The 20532-nt window shown below is 39.2% G+C and overlaps 3 protein-coding genes across 3 annotated transcripts; 1 reads left to right on the forward strand and 2 right to left on the reverse strand.

The window, feature by feature from the left end:
• Positions 1–167: 167 nt before the first annotated feature.
• ucp2 (uncoupling protein 2) lies at positions 168–3809 on the reverse strand. The gene is made up of 8 exons (XM_080040759.1): positions 3725–3809; positions 3493–3640; positions 1649–1853; positions 1235–1451; positions 941–1138; positions 734–835; positions 446–626; positions 168–302 (listed from the first exon to the last, which is right to left on the reverse strand). Exons 3-8 carry the CDS (start codon positions 1772–1774, stop codon positions 188–190), a joined length of 939 nt encoding a protein of 312 aa, XP_079896885.1. The 5' UTR covers positions 1775–1853; positions 3493–3640; positions 3725–3809; the 3' UTR covers positions 168–187.
• A 2283-nt stretch (positions 3810–6092) lies between these two features.
• Positions 6093–8172, reverse strand: LOC307260499 (dicarboxylate carrier UCP2-like; the record flags this gene model as incomplete). Its single annotated transcript, XM_080040756.1, has 7 exons — positions 8092–8172; positions 7418–7559; positions 7107–7314; positions 6814–7011; positions 6596–6697; positions 6299–6479; positions 6093–6207 (listed from the first exon to the last, which is right to left on the reverse strand). Exons 2-7 carry the CDS (start codon positions 7544–7546, stop codon positions 6093–6095), a joined length of 933 nt encoding a protein of 310 aa, XP_079896882.1. The 5' UTR covers positions 7547–7559; positions 8092–8172.
• A 4335-nt stretch (positions 8173–12507) lies between these two features.
• Positions 12508–19128, forward strand: ppme1 (protein phosphatase methylesterase 1). Its single transcript, XM_080040770.1, has 14 exons — positions 12508–12808; positions 14826–14895; positions 15487–15612; positions 15782–15839; positions 16207–16258; positions 16426–16580; positions 16763–16853; positions 17077–17142; positions 17576–17699; positions 17806–17935; positions 18057–18101; positions 18197–18261; positions 18507–18574; positions 18716–19128. Exons 1-14 carry the CDS (start codon positions 12723–12725, stop codon positions 18717–18719), a joined length of 1140 nt encoding a protein of 379 aa, XP_079896896.1. The 5' UTR covers positions 12508–12722; the 3' UTR covers positions 18720–19128.
• The last annotated feature ends 1404 nt before the right edge of the window (positions 19129–20532 follow it).

Raw genomic sequence — 20532 nt, forward strand, 5'->3', positions numbered from 1 at the left:
TTTTTAATACATGTCTTGCTATCCCGTGACTGAATGATGAATGTGGATACATTTCTGCCAAGAGATAGAGAGGTGTCCACACAATATGTATGACTTGCCCTTTGAAATAATATACACATAAAGTAAACACATTTTGGAAACAACACCATTGTGCTACAACACCGTGCCTTCTGACTGGCAAAAATGGTTACAGTATAGTTGTGCAATTGTGATTGGCTGCCATCATGGCCCGTTTCAGCTGCTCGTATGTCACAAACATCACCACGTTCCAGGAACCAAGGCGTAAGAAAGATGGCATGAACCTGAAGAGCACACAAAAACAAAACAGAAAAACAACATGATTGATTGCAATTGCTGCTTTGTGAATTTACTTTGGAACCATTTCCTCTCTACAAATGTTATGATTTAAATCATCATGGGCAATTTTAACATTGCCCAATCTTACCCCTTATAAAAGGCAAGAGGTCCCTCCTTGGTCATCATGGCACCAGCACATTTGAGGACACTGCTGTACTTGCCAATAGCAGCGTTCATGTATCTTGTTTTGACCACATCAACCGGAGACGCGATGACTGTCGTGCATAACCCTGCACCAAAGGCTGATACAAAGTGGCAGGGCAGATTATCTGTGGAGTGAAAGCTCAAAGTTACTGCTCTGAAGAGATTAACACTGGGACGTCTGATCATCATGGATCATGCCTCTTATCATGTTGTACTGCAGCTATTGTTCTACCTGTCAGGGGAGTGGTCCTTATAAGTGTATCCTTGATCAAATCATAGGTCACCAATTCAGTGCAGTTAACAATTGCGTTCCGTGCAATATTTGGAGCTGTACCTATGTGGGACAGAGGGATTTAGATTATAGAAGATTTGACAGAAGAAATGAAGGCACGTGCATTAGTACGTAAATAATCCTCTTAGGACCTTAGGATCAACCTACCTCTCCACAGACCACGGATGCCCTCCTCTTTAGCAATGGTCTTGTATGCGTCTATTGTGCTGCGGTAGCGCCTGGCTTGCCCCGCAGACCTGGCCTGTGCCTGGAAGCGGACTTTCACCACGTCTGTGGGCTGAGCAAGAGCAACCGCCATGGCCCCCGTGGTGCTTCCTGCAAGCAGCCGACTGCCTATGCCACAGTCTGAAGCAGAGAGGAGGGAGATGATGTCAGGCCTGATTGGTGTAGGATTACGTTACTCTAGATAAACAACTAGAATTGATTCCTAGGTATACTCACGATCAGAGCCTTTAGTGTAGAACTGCTTTACAGAGTCGTAAAGACCAATGCGGATGGAAGCAAAGCTCATCTGCCTCTGGAGTCCTGCCACCAGTCCACTGTAAAGGCTCCTGGGCCCCTCCGTGCGCACCATGGTGATCATGGTGCCGAACACCCCACGATACTTCAGTGCAGACCCTTTCCCTGTAGCCGCTGAAGCACTGCTCTCTCCTTGGATCTGTGCAGAATGAAAGGTCATCATATATAAGGATAAGAAGGTTTTTAAGAAATAAGTTATGCATAACATGTTTTATGGACACGCTCTATATTCATATTTTACATATAGTATATTCACATCATGTGCACAAGTTATATGGGAATTTGACGTGTTTATGGGAAGTTAACTTAAACTGTCTTCGTAAAAAGCTTGTTTACCTGCAGCCGCACTTTGGCTGTGTCCAGAGGGAAAGTGAGCAGGTCAGCGATGCAGGCGGCAGTTCCTGCTCCTACAAACTTCACAGCTGCCGATGGAGGCACATCTGCAGGTCGAAATCCAACCATTTTACAGAATTATATCGATCAATGTAATGACTGGAGAGTGGCTTAACAATGGGGCCAGGACAAGAACTTCCTCCAAAATCTGAAAAAGATAGACCCCAAAAAAGAAATGTTACATACAAATAGGGTTGCAAAATTTCGGGAATTTTCAAAGTTGGAAACTTTCCATGGGAATTTATGGGAATTAACGGGAATTTACTAAATTTAAAGCAACCCAAATGCACTAAATCCTTCTAACTATGTTATTTCAGTCCTAGCAAACGTTCTAGACAGTAAAAAGCAGTGTTTTCAACTACGTTGTGTAATATTTATGAACATTTAACTTCATATCTGATTTTTTTTTAAGTTTATTGAGACACTCAACTTGATATCATATATTGCTTTTTACTAGACCAGGTTTACAGAGGCTTAAACAGTGATTTTAAATATAGGTGGGGGAAATATATTTTTGGCATAATCTTGACTAAAACAACCAGATTTCAGTACACTTGGCTAGTTGCACATAGCACACATCCTACTGCAGGGGTACTGAGGCCACGCCCCCTACATGCACTGTGCATTCCTCCATGGGGGGCAATTTATTTAATTTATTCAATGGGTTGGGTCAGACAGATGAGTTATATTTTACTCAACATTCATCTTTTTGTTGTTCAGTGAAATTATTGATTGTTCATAAAATAATCAAAACTTGATAAAGTTCTACTTACAAATAAATCTGTTCAAATCACGTTTTTTTATTGTATTAGTTTGCATGGATGTCTGCCTATGCACATAATTTTTATATGTTTAGATTTATGTTTGGATATGAAAAAAAAATAATTTTCCTTCTGCATCTCAGGATTTGATATAGTCTCTAAAATTTCCTCACAAAGTGCACCAGATTGATGCATTTTAATCTAAAAAGGTAAAAAAAAAAAATACGGTGGGGCATACTCCCGGACCCCCCAACAAGGTACAGGGTCCCTCCAACAATATCCCAAAATCCTGTGGGAAACACTGACTTCCTTAATATGTTTTGCCGTATGTATCTGTGTAGAAAATTCAGTGTACCTGACTGGATAGGGACAAGTGGGGGGCCCTTTAAGAGTGTGTGCCCAGGGGCCCATTATCTCATAATCCGTCTATGATCCTATCACTCAATTCCTTTGCAAAGGCAGTTAGTAGGATATTAGGCAACTTTTTTCACACGTTAAGCTGTTCTTTCTGTTAGTAAATGCTGTTCGCAAAAACTCATCACTACAGCAAATGTGCCAAAAAGAAGTCGTAGAGATCTTGCAAGGGCCCTACGAGCGCGAGCATCTTGGTGTTTTTTTTTGGGGGGGGGGCCTCACTGACAATTTAAGCTTAGGGCACCCAAAAGCTTAGCAGCGGCCCTGCGTGGAAAGTTTCCGGAAAGTTTCCGGAAATTTACCGGAAACTTTCTACCCCTTTGCAACCCTAAATACAAACAAATGAATGAATTTTTTTTAAGAAATTAAATATTCCTCCAGCTGTTGGGTGGCTGACTTAAAACATGTCAACTAAACTAAAGTAGAGCTTGTAGTGATGCTAAAATGAAAAGCAGTTGTTCTGTACATTCTGTACAAGGGGAAAGCCCTTTCCTCTTGAACAGAATGTACCTTAAGGTTGGGCTCACATGGGCTGAAAATGGCTTGCAAATACAAGTAACAATGAATAATTATCTAATATTTTTTTGTTTGTATATTTTGAAATGTTCTTACCTTTATTGGAGCAGTTTAGGACAGCAACATTAGAGATCAGGATTCTCTAAAGGTGTCCCTTGGGCTGTATTTTGTCCCAGCTATGAATTGGTTTCCTTGTTTTTCCATAGAAGGTTTTTCAGAAGTGATGAGCCTTAAAATCATACTCCTAAAGAAAGAAAAAATAGGATTAACAACATTAGCAGTGATAGATTTTTAACAAGAAGGCCTATTGAAAAGATTCTGGTCTTACCGTGATTTGATTTGTGGAAGTTCTAAAAGCCTGGTGTAATGCCTATCCCAGTGATAGTGTCTAAAGGAATAAGGGTGAATGAACAGGATACAGTAGTGTGGTGAGCAACTCTTTAAGTACTGCCTTTGTTACATCATGGCATGTGTTTTTGTCGCTGGGGCCCCACCCCCACTCTATCTATATGGGATTGGACCAGCAGGCCTAAACCGGTCTGAGTGACAAACTGCCTTTGGTTGTGTATTTGTCTGATTGGCAGTAGTCTGATTGGTAGTAGCACAGACGTTTGTATTCTCTGTCTTCCTATCTGCATTATCAAGCCTGGTTTATGTCCCCAGACCAACAACACCATCTCAACAAACATTAAGGACCACAGTTGTGATGAATTACAAAGGCTCAGTATAGTGACCATTTTGTGAAATTTGCATTTTGTTGTTGCATGCAGAATTGGATTTTCTAAGTCGCCAAGAACAGTTAAATGCTTTATCTTGTTTAGAGTTGTGTACATAAAGCACAGAGTACACACAGACTTGAGGAGTAAATGCTGAGTCATTCTGAACACACAAGAACACTACGCACATCGCCCACAAAATTAGATCCGTATGTTCAGACCCATCCAAATCTCACCACAGCTCTTTATTCAAACATGTTCCATGACGCGTTGTTCCTGCAATCATTTCTGATAGAGAGTTTGCCTACTGTTAATACAAACTGTACGGTGTGATACACAACGCAAGGGTTTGTTTATATTCAATAAAAAATATATTTTAAAATAAATTCTGAATTGTAAATCTGATTTGTAGTGTAGGAATTTACTGTATTTTTTTCTTGAAGGAATCTGTAAAGCAATCCAGTATTGTACTAGAAAACGTAGTCAAATAATATGTAATGTACAAAAAAAATGTAATTACTTTTTGGGTACATGTTGTGCTTCATATGTAGCTGTATGTCTTACTGACCTAAGTGTGAAAACTGTGGACCAATAAAGGAAACAAAACTGCATTTATTCAGAGGTACAATGCAAGAGGAGGAGCTTTCTTTCTCAGTTCATAGCAGAACCTACTCACTTCACAGCTCTGCTTGCTAGACCACATCTGCTGAAATCTTATTGAACTGATAAGTCAAGAAGAAAGTGTCATGATAGGAGCACATAGGTCTGGTCACTTCCACAAATATTTACTGAACCTATATAAGCACACATGCTTGTTACTGGAAAATATATTTATATTTATTGAATTTTTATATGTGAAATACAGTAATTCCCAACATTTTGCCCAAAGACTTTGAGATGTTCTACACCACTGATTTCTACCACAGTCAACATAACATACTGAATGCTGCCCTATACCTAAAGGTAGAGTCACAGTGATTCTGGAGAAGGCTTGTTGTCAAAATCAGTGAACATGTCCTCACTGTCCGCTACCTGTACGTACTGTGTGTGCGCTTAAAATAAATCTGGTGCTACTACACAGCCTAGGCTCTGTAAACAAAAAGTGGTTTTAACAAAAAGTGTTCTTCAGAATCACTGACACCTTTTAATCCCAAGACGTGTCACTTCCTGTAAACAACTTACACATTTTGTTTTGTTGCAATCTTATATTTTGCTCCACTTCAGTCATAATCTTCTTTTCCCAGGGTTGCTTGGTGTAACACACCTCACAGAGGTGCAGTAATATTCATTAATAGACAATGAAAAATATTGCACTTCCTTTAATCATTTTGGCATTCTTTTTCACTGTGAACAATATTTTTATGACTTATTGACCAGCAATAACTCATGCTATGTACATTAAGCAGCACATCGATTAGCCTATAAGCACATGCACAAACAATGGCAAACATTGTAAACAATACATAGTACAGACAAGTAGGTAAGGGACATAGAAATGGTCACAGTTTAGGTCTGTCTATTCCTTTCAAGGAAAACCTACAATCAGATAACAATACGCCATAACAAAATTCATATCGCCTCACAGTTCTTTGTTGTAAACATGAAAATACATCTTCAAAGTTACCTAAGGATTAAGTATATATTTTGATGAGTGAAAAAAGCAACTTTCTGGAATTACCCTTTGACATCCATCTTTTATACCTGAATCAGCATTTTCGTATTGGGGGGGCTCTCCATTGCAATGCTTAAAGTGTCTCTTAATACTTGAATCCTCCAATCGTTCTGTTTTTGCAACAATGGCCACAGAGTCTGTGTTCATCCAGGAAGTCAACAAGCTACAGCTTCGTGCCCAACCTGCCACGTACAGTTCTCTTTTTTTCTAACCGCCAGTCACCGCCGCATCGTGGTGAAGGTTAAGTTCTTAGTGTCAGTGTGCAGTGTGCAGTTTTGCCTGAAGAAACAGTCCAACAAGCGATGTGGTCAAAATGGCGACTCCCAATACCTTTGTGCATTGGTCATACTTCTTTTGATTTGTTCATACGAAACAAACATCACAATGTTCCAGGAGCCGAGTCGCAGGAAAGAAGGCATGAACCTAAAGGAGACAATGGAAAGAAAAGTTAAGAATCATCCCAACAATGTATTTGATTGTTCTTTGATTCAGGGCAATGTGCGTGTGTGCTCACCCTTTATAGAAGGCTGTGGGTCCTTCCTGTCTCACCATGTTGATAGCACAGTTGATAGCGCTCTTGTACTCCCCTGACCCTGAATTCATGAAGCGTGTTTTGACTACATCCACAGGGGAAGCCACCACTGTTGTGCAGAAGCCTGCTCCGAAGGCAGCCGTGAAGTGACACGGAAAGTTGTCTGTTGGGGAACAACCAAGCTACGTCACACTTCGCCTTCCACTAAATTAGATATCTGTGTTTGTATTGGAGTAAGACATTGGACTGATAACTGCAGTTTGAGATTTACCACCTCACCTGTCATTAGGTCATACTTCAGGATGAGTTCTTTGATGAGGTCATAGGTCACCAGCTCCGCACAGTTTACGATGGCATTACGGGTGATGTTGGGCAAGCATCCTAGAAGAAAGTAGATAATGGTTACTTTAAAACCAATGCAGGAAATGTTCATGATAAGAAATGTAATGTTTTTTCTTTTCATCGTGTTATTTGTGCAATAGAGGTAAAAATGGCACCTTTCCAAAGGCCCCGCATCCCCTCATCCCTGTAAATGGTCTTGTAGGCCTGCATCGTGCTGTTGTATCTCCTCCCACCATCAGCCAGTGGACGTTGGGCTTGGAAACGCACCTTGACAACATCTGTCGGTTGTGCAAAAGCAACAGCCATGGCTCCTGTGGTGCAGCCCGCCATGATCCTAGTAACAATCCCAGCACCTGTGCAGCATATGCATAAAAGTCACCATGAATCAGCAGAAGAAACCAGTGTTTTTTTTTTAGAACACTATTTATGCTTAGGTTATGTAACTCACGATCAGAGCCTCTTGTGTAGAACTGCTTCATGGAATCGTAAAGGCCGATTCGGACCGAGGCGAAACTCATCTGCCTCTGGAGTCCTGCCACCAGTCCATTGTAAAGACTCCTGGCCCCCTCCGTGCGCACCATGGTGGTGATGGTGCCATACACTCCCCGATACTTCACAGCACTGCCCCCTTTGCGGTTCTTAGACTCTCCTTGAATCTGAGGACCATGTAAGGGATTGTGAGCAGCAGGCTAAGAAAAGTTTTTAACACAAGACCTATTTGGAAGAAGTTCCAACGTCTCAAGCCACATTGTGTCCTACCTGTAGTCTAACTTTGGCTGTGTCCAATGGAAAGGTGAGGAGGTCAGCAATGCAGGCTGCCGTTCCAGCTCCGAAGAACTTCACTGTCGCAGTATGCACCACCACGTCTTTGGGTTTCAAGCCAACCATAGCTGCGCCTGGACTGATTACATCAATGGAAAAATCTGCATGTCACACTTCACAAAGCAAGGATCAAATCATTACTCAGCTCAGCAAGACAGACACATCCAGATATATTTGTCCATACACTCTCTTTGGATGAGAATCATTTTAATTTGCTCTGATTTTGACATCCGCACAACAGTAACAGTGGTAAAAACCTGATTGTACTGGTAAAACTGAGTCTAATAAAGTTGGTAGCGTCTGAGCTTAACATTGTGCATACATGTAAGCGAGGGTGAAAGGAAGCTTCAAGTTTTCTCGAGAAGTACACTGGTCTTTGTAAGCTGTTCTGTCGTGGAAATGCCTTGTGTCATAAACTCTGTGTGAGGTGAGCCAGCCAGCATACAACCGCTCACTGAAAAAACAAGCATTTATCATATAGCTGTGAGTCAAGGAGATCCTACTTCAGTACAGAGGTGCAAAAGAAAATCGTGCAAAAAAAAAAAAAAAAAATTATAGAAGCATTTTTAAATGTGTTAAGAAATCACTGTCTTCATTTTGAAAAAGTTTACCTCAGAAGTTCTCCAGGGAAATTATAATCCAACACAAGAAAGTGTATACAATCCCTCGGTCAGTTATTCCTCCTCTCGTGCTGTGTGCTTACTACTTAGTGATGAAGAAGCAACTGAATATATAGGCACCTTTTGCATGTGACTGCTGGACAGCCTCACAACTTGTACACACCTGTCATGAGTATCTCATGTTTACCAGATACTGTGATACAGAGCAGGATATTTGAGGACTTGTTGATGTTCTCCTTAGGGTGTCATTATAGTAGAGTCACCGCTTGACTCATGTCAACAATTTGAATATTATCATATTTTTTTTCGCAGCAAATTTTAAAGTGAAATCTAATTGCTGATTACATTATGTATTTATTTCATATTTAAAATCCAAAGTTTATGTAAGAGTTCCAACTCAACACGTTGGCATACCTTCTCACATTACTACACTGACATCAAGGAACATGTTTCTATTGGTTGTTGTAGGCGGCCAATCAGACAGAGAGGCATAGAGGCCTGTCTGGATTCCCTAAATGTTTTCTTGGGGTATCTGTCCGGCTGACATAAGTGCTGTGGAGGTTTTACCTTTGGACTACATCCTTTTCTCTGTGGTAGTAGTACCCCAAAACAAAAGGCAAAACTAGCTCATGCTGACAAACTACATTTTAGGAATTCCCCCATCCCTCCTCCCTGCAAGTAATGTCCATGCAGGTACACAATGTTCCCAGACAAAGGAACCGCCATGCTCCTCAGCCAATCCATACAATGAACAGGGGTGGGTGGATGCACAGAGCATATGTATGCAATCACTCAAGCCACGTCTGCTACATCTTCTGTCTAGGCAAACTAGCAGCACTCAAAAGAAGGAGGAACACTTTGTCCTTACGGTGTTGAAGGCCTGTGCGTGCATGCCTTTATACATGTGACTTTCCAAAGCCGAGGCAGGTTGGGACCCCTACAAGCTAAAGTCAGGTCAGGCTGTTGACTATGCAAGATTGACTCCTTTACAAATATAATGCTTCTCCTGTAGTCACATATCTCAGGATATATTCCACAAACTGTATCGTTATGTCTGTTTATTGCTGTATAAGTAAAGTTAATTTCATATTCTATTTCACATGTTTACCAAACTTGCCTGGGTTTAAGGAAAATCCTGCCTCTGCACTTGACCTGCACGCACCTGACACATTTCCACTATTTATGGTATTTTCTTTCTATAGCTGCTGACGAGGGCCTCATGTGGGCTGCTGGTTGGGTTTTTCACATCGCTGATCAAGCATTATTTGGTAGTTTTTAGATGCATATTGTGCCCACTTTGTGTTTTAATATTTACTAAATACTGTATACTTAAATGAGCTAATTTTAATCATTTTAAGTATGTACTTAGTATACTCAGTACTAATAGTTGTGCTCTTTGGAAATAAACCATGCAACAGAAATTATTGTGGTAAGAAATGTGCACAGGTGTTTGGTCAAAGAGATTCAAGGGAAGAATTCATCAAATTATTCCAACTGCATTTTAAAGTAAGATTCATGCTTTTCAATTTGTCCTTGTTTTATAACCTGTCATGGAAATAACAACTATAAGAGGAATTTAGGGCTGCTGGTTGTGTTTTTCTCACCACTAGCATAGCATCATTTGGTTGTTTTTAAATGCATAATGTGCCCACTTTGTGTTTTCATATTTACTATATTTACTTCAATTAGCTCATTTTTATTGATTTAAGTATAAGCGTTAAGCTTTATATTTTAGTTAATAAGAGTTGTGCTCTTTAGAAATAAACTATGCAACATGAATTAGTTCAGTAAGAACAGTGTGCACAGGCGTTTGGTCTTGATTGAAGGCAAGAATTCATCAAAGTATTTTAGCTGCATTTTAAAGTAAGTTTCATGTTTTTTTTAAATTTGACCTAGTTTTATCTAATTTGCAACGGGAAACTGCTGTCATGAAAACAACAACTATATCAGGAATTTACCTCACAGTAGGAAATGGTTATACCTTTCAAACCTTGGAATGTCTCACAAGGGAAAGGGGAGCTGCTTCTAACACTTGCTGTCTGGAACCGAAGCAAAAAATAATAATTTAAAAATAAAAAAGATTGCTGACGAACATTGTGTGAATAACCTTTAAAAACAACTTGCTGGTCTGACTTCAACCAGTCTGTGGTCACCTCCCCGACGGCCCCCTGGAAAAGAAATTGAGCTGCCGGACCCCGTCACCAACGTGCTGTCCTGTGTGCTATGAATACCACGAACCTTGTACTCAGTGCTGTGAAACATTTAATCTCTATAACACTATAAATAAAGTCAGCCGTTGCGTCACTTAAAAGGTCAGTGGGGCACCCAAGCAGAGCTTACCTTCTTCATTCACAAAACCATTTCCATGCAAACTTCTCTTAACTTTTTTTATAAAGTCAAAGAAGAGGACACTAAACCAGCACAAGTGTTAACATTCAGTAACATCAAGCACTAAATAGCCTATAGAATGAACATACTAAAATGTGCAAATACAACTTCCTAAAGGAAAGCATAGAAACGACACATGTAAAAAGATAAATAAATAGATGTATCACCCAAAGACCAATATGTCAGCCACATTTACATATAAGAGACGTCAGGGAACAAATATCATATCAAATATCACATCCCTGCTTTTGTCCGAATGATCATAGCTGACGTCAAAGACAAAATGCCTTCAAGCACCAGTCAGTGAGAAACCCTGGCAGGACACTCATGGTGCACCTTCTGAATGTGGTCCACGAGGTACAGGCCACATGTTCCACATAGCATTGCATTGTTTTGGCCATAATTGAAATTCCATCTGCTCAGCTGGTTATGTAACAACCCAGTGGGTTTGACCATGCAGTTCTTCTGATAGACGATACATCTTTTCCATTGCATTTTTTTTCCTAATGTTTATCTTGGTAGCAATGTTGTACATTTCTGTTCTGTTAAGAGGACCACTAACTATGAATTAAACAGGGAAGAGTATATTGATGTTAAAAACAAGCTGAGAAGATGTGGCACTATAGTTCTTCATTGTCTCTTAATGCTGATTGTAAAACATAATCATCAGCTCCCAGAGATCATCAAAGGCACCATCTGTCCCAAGTTTTGAGGTGTTTTTGTATGCGACCAACTATTATTTATGATTATAACTCCCCATCAACTCTTCTTGCCCTCTCTAATGCCTCTAACAATCAAATTAGCAAGTATGCAACAGTTGGCGATCAGCTGTCATCACCCACTCCTCATTATATAACTGCCTTAACAAGTTTCTCAGACGTCTGCTATTGTATAACAGTGGGTTCAGATAACAGGGCTGAGGCTGCTGTCCCCACTGATCATAACCACACTGTAACCCCTGAATATAATTTATTATTATCATTATTATTAAATATGAATATTACTCTAATAACCAAATGCATATTTATCATTCAAGATGAAATAACCCTGATGACATCACCAGTTACTTAAATACTGTATGTATACAGTATATATAGATTTTTTTACAAAACTTCTCCAAAGCAAAATGATACATTGTTCTATTTTTGTGATAGGAGTGACCATGATAAATACACTGAACATTATGTGTAAAATATAAGGACTGCCCCTTTAAGTAAGCTGTCTCACTGGCATTGGTAAAGAACACACTACTACTACCTTGTGTTCAGGAATACCATAAGATATAGGATAGCCTATTGACATTATATTAGGCTACTTTATATTAATGTGGAAAATAACAGCATCTGATGAAAACCAAGAATGTGAAATCTATTGTGATGGGAGTTTTTATTTAGAACAGAACATATCTGACCACCAGAACAGCCAAGCAGCTCTTAATTATTTGGTTTAGTATAACACCCAGTTCTGTACCATATGTGGCTGAGACAGTGCAGGTTGTCCTTCCAAACAATCGATATTTAATTGTGACGTTTTACTTTGACTTTCTTTTTTCTTTACACGTTTGGTTCCATTCATATGTATCTAAACTCAAAAATGACATTTCATGTTGTGGGTCAGAGGCTTCAAAATCGACAGTAATGGAATTGAATGAAACTAAAGTATATTTTGTCAAATGTCATATTTTGACTATGTTTCTGTCATAGATAGTATAATATTGGTTTCTGTATGAGCTTGCGAAAACCAGGCCAAAATATATTTGATTAATTTTTTTAGTGGGTCCTGAGATAAGTCTGAGGGGTCACAAGATGTTAAGAGGGAAAATAATATGGGGGGGGGGGGGGATACTGATTCCTATAAATAAATACAAATTCATGTTAAGGTGACACAAACACGCTGTAAACAGGGTGTAAAATACTGTAAGTGTATATTGTAAACCACTGATTGTAGGTACGTTTGTGGCCAGTAGAGGGCAGTATTGCTTTAAAAAGGTACAGCTAACCTACTAGAAGAAGAGGCCGATCCAAAATAATCACAGCTGCAGAAGAAGTGCAACGTTAGCCGCTAGCTTGTCAAACAAGACAAACGTATTTCCCCATTTACCTAGCGTTGGATGACATTTATCCAATGCCTGGCTAGAGTCTTTGCAGGTGTCGAAGAAAATCATATGCTACGAAAAGAGGGGAAATTCGCATTAACCAGTTCCTGACACAGATAGCTAGCCCGCTGTCCACAACATGGAGAAACAACTACACTTAAACCTGTTGTCTTCCAGACCTCCTATGGCTGGTGGTTTTCAGTCTGGCTCCAAAATGAAAATGGGGTAAGTTAACGTCTTAATATAGCATGCTGTCTAACGCTAATTAGTTTCTATTTTTCTATTTCATTGGACTTGTATCTCGGTTCTCTACTGTTCGTGAAGGGACAGTTAACCTGCTCGCGTTAGCTGGTTAAGCTAGCTGCTATCAACAAGAGTTCTGATTTTTGTATAATACGACCTTTCTCTGATTTGGTTCGCAGCTTTGGAATACAATCTAAGCAATGTATGTACTTTTAAGATGAAAGTCAGCTCAATGTAGCGATATTCATACATTCTAACAAACGTATTGCTTGTATATCAGGCTACGAATGAGCAGCATTCATGGCAATATCTTCAGATAGGAGGGGAGACCGGGGTAAGTAGGCACACTTTTTACTCTAGTGAGAATTGCTCATCACCTAAACATCTTTCAATAGTCATTCCTACATTAAATTAAAGCTTAAGGTGTTGGCTTGAAATGTGAACCCCTCACTTTTTCTAACTTATTGTAATAAAGAAGAAATTTACCATCAAAGACACTCTAAAACATTGTGACAACCAACCCCATCAAGGGGTCGGTTGTCACACACTATGGGGTTGTTTGTCACAATGTTATCTTTATGGGAAAAATCTTAAAAAGAAGGCAAGAAAGCAGAAAGTACATTTGAAAGTTTAATTTCATTGTCGAGTTGAAAAATAGGCCTACATAACTTTATGCATCTTAACACAAAATGAACAAGGAATTAACAAAAAGGAAATCCATATTAAGACCAAACTATTGTCTAACAATAATAGCCTACTCAACTAGGATACACACATTCACTATCTGAGTCTGCTCACTCTAACTAAGCAGAGATTGTGTGCCCACTGGTTGCACATACAACACTTCTCCCTTACCTCCCCTGAACGGGTGCTGGAGAACGTTTCCATACAAACCAAACACAAACTATCCTCTTCATCTGATGAAGATTCCTCCTCCTGTCTCTTTCTCTTCTGTTTCTTCTTCCCCAGCTGGGGTGGAGTGCACTGGGGTGCAGTAGCCTTGGCAACTGGTCTAGTTTGGGATGCACTGGGTCGTTTTGATTTTGTTGCCCTTTTTCTCTTTTGCATGCTAGCTGCCTTTCCTGCTCAATTCTCTCCTTCTCTGGGGTGTCAGTGAGGATACAGCTTGACATTTTATTTTGTTATTGGGTTCCTTTCCTGGCTGCACCTTTGGATAACATGTGACAACCAACCCCCCCAAAAAATGTGACGACCAACCCCAACTGGAATTTATTGCTAGCATCAAGGCCAACAACCATCTGACAACTAATTAGCTTGCTAAAAACAATCTAAACTATAGCTTACCCTTCACACTTTTTTAGGGTAACACGTGTTTTGTTATAAACCCATTGTGTAAAATCCTAGAAGAAAAATACAGAGGAGCTAAATATTTTCAATTTGACATGAAAAACACTAACAGTCCTCTCACCTCAAATGCAGCAGTCTAACTCCAAGGAAGACAATGTAGGTGACCTCTGATCCCAATTGTGGATATTTACATACCAACATTTAACAGACAGCGCCTTCTGGTTCCGAGATATAACGATTGTGACAACCTACCCGTGTGACAAATTACCCCGTTCTCCCCTACTGTTCAAAGATTGGTTATATTGTATTGTAAATATGTTTAGCTAAAGGCTTTTGGGTTCATTCACTCTTTCATTAACAAAGCCTGTGTTGTGAAAGTGAAGGCTTGTTTACATCACCATGTTACAGTAGTAAGCATTACCCTTTAAAAAGTTATTATTTTCCTTCAGTTAAATATATAGGCAGTCGACTGAGCATTAGATAAACTAAGCTTGTGCATGTATAGCTGTTTTAGTTTACAGGTAAAGACACAATGATTAGAGAAGACATTATGCTGAAAGAGATGGTGAACAACAGTGACGTGGCACGCTGTATTGGCCATTTGTTTTCTCAATGTTCCAGCCATATAAAAAAGTAACTGTATTAGAGGGCCTCTTCACAGAAACACTGTGTGTTTGTTTTTGTCTTACAGACCTGGACGGAAGAGAGATTTCTCCCCTCTGTCCTGGAGTCAGTACTTTGAAACCATGGAAGATGTTGAGGTGGAAAATGAAAGTGGAAAAGATATATCCTTGACTGCTGCTGCTTCAGTATGTCGGGAGGAAATTCAGCGAGAGTAATTGAAATTTGGGGTGGCAATCAATCAACCAGAGCATTTCAATTGCAAATGAAAATAATCACTTCACAGTAGAGCTGCAACGATTAATCGACAAATCGATTATTAATCGATTATTAAAATAATCGCCAACTATTTTGATAATCGATTAATAGTTTCGAGTAATTTTTTAATAAAAAATGTCCAAATTCTCTGATTTCAGCTTCTCAAATGTGAATATTTTCTGGTTTCATTAATCCTATTATGACAGTAAACTGAAATATCTGTGTGTGTTGGACATAACAATACATTTGAGGACGTCAACATGGGCTTTGGAAAATTTATCAAAATTTTTCACCATTTTCTGACATTTTACGGACCAAAACACTAATCGATTAATAATTGATTAATCGAGAAAATAATCGACAGATTAATCGATTATCAAAATAATCGTTAGTTGCAGCCCTACTTCACAGTGTCAATGTTTATTCTACTTTGAGCTGCATGTACCGGTACTTACTTTGTAACTCTTGCACAGCTGTGGTATACCTTTTCCTTCACTACGTTGAACATTTTTAGACTTTACTGCAGTGGTTCCCATGGTCCTGTGCTGCTCCTGCTCCATGGAGGAGGCCAATCTGCGCTCTCCTGGGCAGTCTTTACTGTGAGCATAGAAACTGTTACACAAACTCCTTAACCACTTCACACTGATAAATCATATGCGCATTGTGTGATATATTTATGGATTTTTTAAAATTATTTATTTATTTTTTGCTCCAGCATGTTTTTATCTACACTATTTGATTCAAAGGTTTCTGTATGTGTCTTTGCAGAACGTCATATTCAGCAGGATCAACTGCAGGGTGGTGGCTATGGACCTCCGAGGTCATGGTAAATATAACTTACTACACATTACTATACATTCTATTTATAATTTGGATTATTGAGATCTGGATGGAAATTTGGTTAGTTAGTATAGCCCATCTAGGCAATTACTTTTAATGATATAGGGTGATGGAATAAAGTAGCAGTCAATTCATATTTTCCACTGACACTCAAGACTGAAGTCAGATGTAACAGTTCAAACTGCAGCTACTCTACAACAAGTTATTAAGAAGTTTATCAAAGTCACCTGATCACATCCCTATCGGCCAATGACTATAATAGGGGTCCCAATGCATCGCTTGGCAGCTCCTTCTTCACATGTAAGCCTAGATTGAACAAATGCTGAAATTCACTTCACTCTTATCACCTGCAGGTGACACCAAAGTGAAAAATCCTGATGATCTCTCCGCTGACACGATGGCCAAGTAAGTTGTAGTGTTGAGCAGCTAAGACATAAACACTCATTTTAAACAGATTGCCTCATTGTTAAATATGTAAAACCAGAGAGGGCACTGTACTGAACCAATTATACATTTAATGATTGTGTCAAAAGGTTGATGAGTGATTATTATTACTTTATTTTTTACAAAAGGGATATTGGCAAAGTGGTGGAGATGCTCTATGGAGACAACCCCCCTCCGATCATGATGATTGGACACAGCATGGGCGGGGCCGTCGCAGTTCACACGGCAACTGCCAATCATATACCATCGCTGCTCGGCGTCTGCGTCATTGATGTCGTAGAAGGTAAGTGCTTGGGTTTTCTCAAATTGTAAAATCAAAGATAGTTTCAGATCAGTTGAAGCACTGAGTTGATTTAAGAAGTGAATATATTTGATAAATATTTATAATCAAATCAAATTGACAAGCCCAGTATTTTTTATTTTTTTGGTTTATTAATGACAAATACTTGTTTGGATTGCCTTCAGGTACAGCAATGGACGCTTTGAACAGTATGCAGAATTTCCTCAGGAGTCGACCAAAGACGTTTAAATCTCTGGAGAATGCCATTGAGTGGAGGTAAACCTGAAGCAGTTGGCGGTACTACAGCTACATCTTGGAATTGTGATTGGGCAAAATAATACTCTCCTGCAATTTGGTTAATGTTGGCAAACCATGTTATTAACATTATTTACTGGAACCAAGACGCGCCTTGTTGAAAGCATTTGGCTCCCTCACCTTGGAAAGGACAAATTTACATTGTCTGGTTTTAAAACTTGTTTTCCTTTTTTTTTTTTTTCAGTGTGAAGAGCGGCCAGATCCGAAACGTAGAGTCGGCACGAGTGTCAATGGGAGGCCAGGTGAAAAAGTATGCCTGCTCCGTTTCCCATCTATATATTAAAGATGGAGTCAGTGACTCTAGTGAACATTTGTTGTCAAAATCATTGACCATCTTTTCACAATCCCCTAACTGTACAAACTGTATGTGTTCTATAAGAAAAACTGTGTTAAAACACATACTATAGGCTCTGTAAATAGGCATGTTGCTAGCTACGGTGGGCACCTTTCTATACATACCCTTTCATTACATACCAGTTTACAGAGCCAAGAATGTTTATTTACACCAGATTATTTTTTAAGTCAACACAACACGGACGGGTAAAGGATCGTGAAGAGATATTCACTGATTTTGACAAAAAGTGATTTTCTCAACACGCTTTCTCCAGAATCTCTGACTCCACCTTTTTAAGCCCTGTATTTTATGCATTGTAAGTTAATTTGCTTTGTTCTGACCTTCACAGATGTGAGGAAACCACCAGCAGTCCAGGTGTGTCTAATAGCATCGAAGGTATCATAGAAGAGGAAGAGGAGGAAGTAGCGGAAGAAGAATCCAACAAGAAAAGGATGAAAGAAGATGACCAGGAGGTTCCTCTTCCTGTCTTACTCTCTGTCTTCCTGTGGTAACATCATGTATGTATCGGGTTGTGAGAGGGTGAAAAGTCATTTTAAAAAGTCGATTTCTTCCCCACAGATCAAAAAGGAAAGCTTCTTCACCTGGAGAGTGGATCTGTCAAAGACGGAAAAATACTGGGAGGGCTGGTTCAGAGGCCTGTCTGCCCTCTTTCTCACCACCCCTGTGCCAAAACTGCTTCTGCTTGCAGGTTAGATCTCTCATGTTTTCAGGTCATGTTGTTTGGACGAATACAAATGCTTCAAGTTTTATTCCAAGCTGATTTGCCATTCAGTACAGAATTTCACCCCTGACTTAATCCTTTTATACAGGAGTGGACAGACTTGACAAAGACCTTACTATTGGACAAATGCAAGGTAAGAGGCACAAAATGACATTTTAGTTAGTGTTAATTTTTTCACCCAGTATACACACAACACTAAAATATCCTTTGTCTCTTGTTTGTCCACAGGGAAGTTTCAGATGCAGGTTCTCCCTCAGTGCGGCCATGCTGTCCATGAGGACGCACCCGAAAAAGTAAGGGATTTTTACTTGGACGTTTTGTCTTTTTGACATTGTCCCAATCACCTTATGATGTTTGTTGATAAACCAAACCTAATGCAAGAGCAGATTTAACTTTGCATTTTATGACATTTGTTTTTGAGATATTATCGTTTGTCACTTAAGGATTCAGTTTGCACCTCTTTTGACCGGTTTGATCCAGATTCCAGATACAGTTTGTTGCTAATTTCTTAATTGAGTCCTCTGTCATCTGTTGCTAGGTAGCAGACGCACTAGCATCATTTATGGTCCGGCACAAATTCACCGAGTTTAAGGAGGGATACCTGTGGTAAGTTCAACACCATTCAATTCCTTAATTATTTATTAAAACTATTATTTTCTTTAAACAAAGTAAATAATTGCACTAGCAGAGATGTAAAATTCACATTGGCTGGTTCTGCTAAATAATTGTATATTATTCTTTCCACAGCTAATTCCCAGTTTTCAGTCTATATTTAGCCAGGCCCAGCAGCCATAGAGGAAATGTTTCAAGATTCATCCAGATCATCGTACAATATGACAGCAAATTAAGGAAACTATAAAAAATGGTTATTATTATTATGTTGCTTTTGTTATGTAGATACTTTGCCTTTCAGCTTTTGCCTTATTTTTATTTAAATACACTGGGATTTGATTGTAATTTTCCTTTTTATGATATTTTTTTAAATCTCTGTAACGTAATGCTCTCCTTGTTTTAGTATTTCTTTCTTTTGAGTGATTGCCTCATTGTTAACGTGTTTGTAATGTTTGAATTTAAACAAAGATTAAAGATTGGATGCTTTAAAAGAAAAAAAAATCAGCCATGCTTATATATTTGGTATGTGCATTAAAAGGACATCTTGATCATTTTATATGTGGTAATTTATTAAACATGACATTACGAAGCAAGAAATATGTCTTGGGTGTTAAGACTAAGTGACACATCCATAGTGTCATCAAATATTTATTTAACTTTTCTCTTATCTCATCACATAAGCTGCAGTTCCCATTTGCAGCACCCAAATATTCACTCACCGGCCACTTTACTAAATTATTAGGTACAGCGGTTCAATTTCCTGTTAACACCTATAACTTAACAGCCAATCACATGGCAGCAACTCAATGCATTTAGGCATGTAGACCTGGACAGGACAACGTATTGAAGTTAAAACCAAGCAACAGAATGGGGATGAAAGGGGCTTTAAGTGACTTTGAACGTGGCAATGTTGAGGGTGCCAGACGGGCTGTTCTGAGTATTTCAGAAACTGCTGATCTACTGGGATTTTCCCTCACAATCATCAATAGGGTTTACAGAGGATGGTCCGAAAAACAAAAAAATATCCAGTGAGCGGCAGTTATGTAGGCGAAAATGCCTTTTTGCTGTCGGATGAAGATGGGCAGACTGGTTTGAGATGATAGAAAGGCAACAGTAACTCAAATCACCACTCGTTACAACCAGGGTATGCAGAATACCATCTCTGAACGCACAGCGTGACCAACCTTGAAGCAGATGGGCTAAAGCAGCAGAAGACCCCAGCGGGTGCAACTCCTGTCAGCTAATAACAGGAAACTGAGTCTACAATTTACACAGGCTCACCAAAATTGGACAATAGAAGATTGAAACAATATTGCCTGATCTGATGAGTCTCATTTCAGTTGCAAAGTTTAGATGGTAGGGTCAGAATTTGGCATAAACGACATGAAAGCATGGATCCATCCTGCCATGGACCATCCACCATGCCATGTGCAAAGTCACTTAAACCATCTTTCTTCCCTATTCTGATGCTAGGTTTGAACTTCAGCATGTTGTCTTGACCACTTCTACCTGCCTAAATGCATTGAATTGCTGCCATATGATTGGCTGAGTAGCTATTTGTTTATACAAGCAATTGAACAGGTGTACCTAATAAAGTGGCCGGTGAGTGTATATATATTTTTTCTTTCTCCTTTTGAGGCCCAGGTTATGGTATATAGCTGTTTGTTCTACATCAAATCTTTAATGAGATTCTGATGTCAAGTCCACATTTGAATTCCTTTACACTAGACAATTTACACATGACTAGACAGTGACTTTTTTTGTTCTACATCAGTGACTCGGAGGTTACATTTTTTTGCCAGAAAAGTAAAGGAAGGTTCTCAAGCTAACTTGTTTTGAATGATAACTATTCTTAATAAAAAATAAAACTATCAAGTTATAAAGGTATAAGGTGCCTGATAACTTCCAGGGAATTAAACGCAGCTATTAATTGTCTCTCCATGGACCAATAC

Source organism: Ammodytes marinus (genome assembly GCF_949987685.1).
Source record: "Ammodytes marinus genome assembly, chromosome: 14".
Classification (NCBI taxonomy): Eukaryota; Metazoa; Chordata; class Actinopteri; order Uranoscopiformes; family Ammodytidae; genus Ammodytes; species Ammodytes marinus.

Coding starts and splice junctions, on each gene's coding strand:
- ucp2 (XM_080040759.1), bottom strand. CDS start 1,774: ATGGTTGGATTTCGACCTGCAGATGTGCCTCCATCGGCAGCTGTGAAG. Junction 627..733: donor AAGGACCACTCCCCTGACAG/GTAGAACAATAG, acceptor TTCACTCCACAG/ATAATCTGCCCTGCCACTTT. Junction 303..445: donor CCTCTTGCCTTTTATAAGGG/GTAAGATTGGGC, acceptor TGTGCTCTTCAG/GTTCATGCCATCTTTCTTAC.
- ppme1 (XM_080040770.1), top strand. CDS start 12,723: ATGGAGAAACAACTACACTTAAACCTGTTGTCTTCCAGACCTCCTATG. Junction 15,840..16,206: donor TATGGACCTCCGAGGTCATG/GTAAATATAACT, acceptor TATCACCTGCAG/GTGACACCAAAGTGAAAAAT. Junction 17,143..17,575: donor ATGGGAGGCCAGGTGAAAAA/GTATGCCTGCTC, acceptor TGACCTTCACAG/ATGTGAGGAAACCACCAGCA.